The sequence below is a fragment of the Alligator sinensis genome, unplaced genomic scaffold (assembly GCF_000455745.1).
Source record: "Alligator sinensis unplaced genomic scaffold, ASM45574v1 scaffold1530_1, whole genome shotgun sequence".
NCBI lineage: Eukaryota > Metazoa > Chordata > Crocodylia > Alligatoridae > Alligator > Alligator sinensis.
Genome location: NW_005843280.1, coordinates 213802 through 219319, shown reverse-complemented (window position 1 = coordinate 219319; position 5518 = coordinate 213802). Strand labels below are relative to the sequence as shown.

At 66.9% G+C, this 5518-nt stretch overlaps 1 protein-coding gene across 1 annotated transcript in view; it reads right to left on the bottom strand.

Moving 5' to 3' along the window:
• The window catches only part of LOC112548566 (long-chain-fatty-acid--CoA ligase ACSBG2-like), a gene marked incomplete at its 3' end in the record, with an annotated part of 28164 nt that overhangs the window by 9141 nt on the left and 13505 nt on the right, over positions 1-5518 (bottom strand). The window contains exons 3-4 of the mRNA XM_025194708.1: positions 383-627; positions 170-265 (exon numbers count right to left, since the gene is read on the bottom strand). Coding sequence (XP_025050493.1) covers positions 170-265; positions 383-627 — 341 coding nt within the window. The remainder of the gene's footprint in view (positions 1-169; positions 266-382; positions 628-5518) is intronic.

Genomic DNA, 5518 nt, shown 5'->3' with positions numbered 1-5518 from the left:
GGCGATGTAGCCACAGGCCTCAGGGGAGCTGGTGCTGTAGATCCCGACTGCCAGGCCCCTGGGGTGGGGAAGAGCAGCAGCGTGAGGCCAGGGGCCCCGAGGAGATGCCCCATCAGCCCAGCCGCACCCGCTCCCATCCCACCTGCTCCAGAGCCACTCAGCCACCTGCCCAAGGCCCCCCCATGATGGCCCCGAAGTCAGCGATGACCCACTCGGGGCTGTTGGAGCCCAGGATTGCGACGCCGTGGAAGCGCTCCAGGCCCAGCTGGGGACAGCAGAGAGGGGTCAGGTCCACCTCCACACACCCGGGACAGGACCCAACCACACCTGACCCCGCTGCAGCCTGGCACTCCTCAGCCCCGTGCCCGCGGCGCCCGCTCACCTTCAGGAAGCCCTTGGCGGCGGGGCCGGCCCGCCGCCGGCGCCGGCGGCGCTCCCACGTCTGCCCCCGCTTGTAGGCCAGGGCGGGCCGGTCCCCGTGGCGCTCCACCGCCGCCTGGAACAGCTGGTGCACGGTGATGGGGGGCAAGGCGCCGGGGTCCTCAGGGTCCAGGCGCAGCCGCACCGCCCTGTCCGCACGTGTGGTGAACAGGGTCTCCGCCGGCGCCACGGGACCGCTGCAGCCCCCTGTGGGCAAGAGGGCAGGGTGGTCGTGGGCACCTGGCGCTGCACATGCCCCCGAGGGTCGGGCCGTTTGCCAGGACGGGGGACGGGGTCTGCACGCCAGGGCTGGCTCCCTGAACGCGGCTCTCACCTGTGACTGGTGTCAGGATGGCTGGGGCGGGGGCTGCCTGCCCGCTCTCCCCCCGGCACTGGGGCGACCCCCAGCAATAGGCCTGGGCAGGCGGCAGGTTCGGAGGGGGCTCTTCTGCTTGGGCCGACGGGCGCCCGCTCCCTGCATCCGGCTCCTGCACGGCCATCCCAGGCTGGCCCCCAGGTGCCAGCGCGCAGCCAGGTCCAGCCATGCCCAGGCCATCGGCGCTGGTGATGGTCAGCGGCTGTGCAGCTCCCTCTGGCTCCCTGCTGCATGGGGAGAGACCAGGGCTGGGGAGAGACCGGGGCAGGGCCCACCCCGCATGCTGCCCAGCACCCCTGAGCCCTCCCCTGCCCATGAGTGTCCTGTCCGAGGGCCCCTCCCAGGGAGCTCCCCCAGCCCCAGCCCCAGCCCTGCCCCGGCTCCTCCAGGGCTCGCTGGGGCCAGGCCTGCCAGCACCGGGGCTGGGACCCTCCCCGCAGCGAGGGCAGGGCAGGAGCCAGTGTGTCTCTGCCCAGCTGCCCCGGCCCCGCCACAGCCCTTCTGTCCCAGGGGTCAGCGCGGTGCCCAGGGCAGCCCCTGCCCCACCTGTGCACCCGGCGTGCTCGCTCACCTGCGGGGCACCGGCTGGGTGCTGAGGGGCACGGTGACCAATTGAGCCATGCCTGGCTCCTCAGCCCAGGTCCCACGCTCCGGCTCGCCACTCCCTGTGGGGACAGGCACGAGAACCACGTGGGCAGCCATCCCCACGTGCACCCCTCCCTCAGCTGGGGGAGAGCAGCAGGAGGGCCCAGCACGGCTGTCTCCTCTCCTGGTCTCAGGGCAGACAGGGATCAGGGTCGCGCCCCGTCCTACCCCTCACCCACTGCTCAGTGCCTGGGGACTGGACAGGGGCGCACGCAATCCACTGCCCGCCTGGCTGGCAACAGGCAGGTCCGATGCTGCTGCCTGCCTGCACACGCTTCCTGGCAGCCCGCTCCGGCCTGTCCAGGGGGACCAACACTGCTGCTGGGAACAGCCCTGAGCAGGCTGGAGGGGATGTATAATGGGTTGAGCTGGTGACGGGGGCTTTAAACTAAGTGCTACGGGAGAGAGAACCCACCAGGCATGGGGCCGGTGTTGGGGGACGCAGGTCCCTGGGGGAATATGGGAGGTGCTGGGTGCTGCGGGTGCACTGCGCATGGAGGGCTGGGTGCTGAGAGAAGATGCCATACCATGGAGAAGGGCTGGGGAACTGCAGTGGGGCAGAGATGCAAGAGGGAACCCGGCAGGGCAGGCTGCAACGTGTGTCCTGCATGTGGATGCAAAGGCAAGGAATAGGGAACAGGCAGGAGGAACTGGACATCCTGCTCTGTACAACTGTGATGTTGTGGGTGTTACAGAAACCTGGCAGGACTGCTCTGTACCTGCAATATCGGCACCGAGGGGCACAGCCCGGGAAGCAGCTTGCTCCACAAGGACGTGCTGCGGCCTGCTGCAGCAAGGAGATTCAGGCTTGGTACTTGCTGTAGAGAGCAGCGATCCTGGGTGCACCTGGGCAGACAGAGGGGCGAGAAGGTAGCCACGGCCAGGACCCGTCCCCGAGAAGGAGCCACGGGGCTCTGCTTTTGGGGCACACGGCAGAAGGCGGCCAGGCTGTCGGAGGCACGGGAGCTGCATGGGCTGCTCCTGCACGCCCCCCGACCCGCTCCGGCAGCCCCTGCTGCCCTGGCGCCCGGGGCAGGGGGTGGAGATGGGGAGGCAGAGGCTGCAGGGGACCTGGCTCCTCACCTGCGGCTGGTGGTCTGGGCTGCACCTACCCCTCGCTGGCTGGCTCCGTCCACCGCTCTGCACCAGGCCAGCTCCCCAGGGAGCGGAGACTTTTGGTGGTTCAGGACCTGGCCCTTTGCCTGAGCATTACACTGGGCCCCAATCAACAGCCACCTCCACGCACCGCTCCACCTCCTCAGCCCCCCTGACTGATCCGAGGGCCGGGCATCAGGCTGCAGCCCAGCCCAGCCGTGGGCCACCTGCCCAGGGGAGAACAGCTGCCTGCAACAGTGCTGCCGTTTCACATCTGCTGTGGACACGGCAGCGCCCCCGCGGCCTGCGCCCAGGCCTGGGAGCATGGGGCTGCGGGTCAGGAGCAAGGGGCACCAGCAGAGCCGGGGGCGGTGGCAGGGCAGGGATGGCCGGTGGGGGAGACGCTGCAGGCAGGATGGAGGTCCGCAGCACCCGCTCACCCTCCCTGGGCCCTGCCTGCTGCTGCGCTGTCCTGTGCCCTCCCTGCCTGCGAGGGCTCCCGGGTACCGCGTGGGGCCATCTGTGCCCCCAGCTCCTACAATGCCTCCAAGGCCCCTTCCTGGTGGCGTAGCAGCCAGTTCAGAGCCCTGGCCCGCGCACGTGCAGTTAAGGTTGCTTTTCCCATGTGAGTGACTCTGCACCTGTCAATGCTGAGGTTCAGCTGAACGGTGAATGAAACGAGGCCCAGCACAGAGCCCTGGGAGACCCCACCTTGACCTTCATCCATCCTGAAAAGTGCCCCTTCTGCCTTACCCGTGTGCCCTGCCCTGCCCGGTGCCCATCTTTCAATCCAGGAGAGAACCCGGAGACCCTGTCCACTTGCGGGGGCAGAAGTGAGACTCGCTGCTCCGTCGCTCTCAGCATCTTCTCGGGAGCCTTGGGAAGATCGTGTGCCCTGGCACACTCCCCAGGCCTCTGCCACAGAGCCCGTGTGCAGCGCTGGGCTACGTCCTCGTGCAGCAGGTCTGCCGGTTCACATCTGCCCTGGCTGGGCTCACATGCCCCCAGGGCTGGTGACCCTTTTCTTGCCTGCCAGGGGCAGGGGGTCAGACTCGGTGGCCCACAGAGGTCCCCTCCAACGCTGGAATTGATGGATCAGAGTTACTCCAGAGCTCTTGGGCGAATGCCGTCGGTCCTGGCACCTTTCTGAGGTTTAATTTACCAAGTGGTTCCAAAACCTTCTCTCACGTCACTTCAGTTTCATCTGACTCCTCAGATCTGATGTGATCCAACGTGCCTGCAGAGCTGCTGGCCATTATCTTTGAAAACATGTGCCGATTAGGAGAACAGCTGGAAACGGGCAGATACTGCCCATCTTGAAGCCAGATCCAGGGAACTGCAGAATCGCAAGACCGTCTGCGGTCAAGGCTGATGCCAGGAATTCATTTAGCCCCTGCTTCCCTTTTTCGTGTCCTTGTGATGAAGGTCCCTTCCGACCCGAGTACTTAGCAGAATTCAGAGATTTGCAGGAATCTGACAGGGCTGCGCCATGAGTGCTTCTGCTACGGCCTCAAACTCACAACCTCTGGCTCTTAACCGCGTGCCTTCGTGCCCACGTCACCCCAGCCCCGCTGCTTCTCTGCTGTGGCCCCATGAGCCACGGGGGTGCCTTTTAACCACACAAATCACAGGATCCTGGAGCCGCGGGGCTGGCAGGGACCCCCAGAGGTCATCTCATCCAGCCCCTGCCTGAGGCAGGACCCGCTCTACCCGAACCATCCTACACAATCCATAATCTAGCGTAAGACTGACCTCCACCCTGACCCACCGCAGACCTAGCAGCTGGCCCTGCCACAGGGAAAGCAGGGGAGCCGCGGCAGCCAGCGTGCTGGTGCTATGACGTGCTGTCAACAGACGGTCGAGAGATCAGGGTGGAGGGCCAGGCCCCCGCTACAGAGGAAGACAACCCCCCCACAGCAAGTACCAACATCACCACAGGGTAAAATCCCTTCCTGGCCTCCAGCATGGTGTCGGTCTGACCCAGGCACCGTGTGCAGCCTGGGCCGCAGCGGCCTCTGAAGGAAGGTTGCAAACACCGACACCCGCAGCAGAAAGGGGGACGGGGCAACCAGCAACCCCTGGTCATTAAATGGCCCCGCAGATTCGGTGCTCCTGCTGCAGTTACAACACTTAGAAATACTGGGTTCTAATATTCTGCAGGAGGCTCGTGCAGGCAGAGCCCCCACACCTCAGTGCAGGACCCAGGCGTCCAAGACCATCCCGAGCCAGGACATAGCCCAAGGCCGCCTGGCCACCTGCGCTCCTCGCGCCCGCCCCCTGCCGCCCCCACACACTGCCAGGAGCCCACACACGAGGCACTGCTTCTCCCTGGGGGTTATGGTCCCTGGCAGGGCCAGGCCAAGCTGCCCCCACCTGGCCCCAGCCCCTGCCCGGCTGCAGCGCTGGAGGGGAGGGAAGGGCAGGCTGGGCTGGGCTCAGGGTAGGCAGGCTGCAGGCAGGCTCCCTGGGCCCTGGAGAGGCTGGAGGCTGGGGCAGCGCCCGGAGGTGCAGAGAGAGCGGGAACATGGGCGCAGAGCGCAGGTATCTTGGAGTCCACGCCACAGTACGCCCACGGCCCTCCCTGCGGGACCCATCCTGCCGGGACGCTGGGGGCAGGCAGGGCCCGGAGGTGTCCCCACCTTCAGAGTGAGCAGCATGGACAGGAACTTCCTGCCGTCGCCGACCAGCATCGCGTTGCTGACGATCGGCACCTCCCTCTTCACTGCGTCCTCGATGGGCACCGGGGCGATGTTCTTCCCGCCCGCCGTGATCACCAGCTCTGCAACCGGCGCCGCGTCACGGGGCGGGAGGGCAGAGCCGTGGCAGGGGGAAGCCCCCGACAAAGGCAGTGAGGGTGAGGGTGGCAGGGGGCAGCGACAGAACACAGCAGGGCGATGCCTCCTCTGCCAGCCCTCTGCACCAGGCCCTCCAGCCCCGCACCACCCCTGCCCCTCGCACGCACACCCACCCACCCCAGTGTGC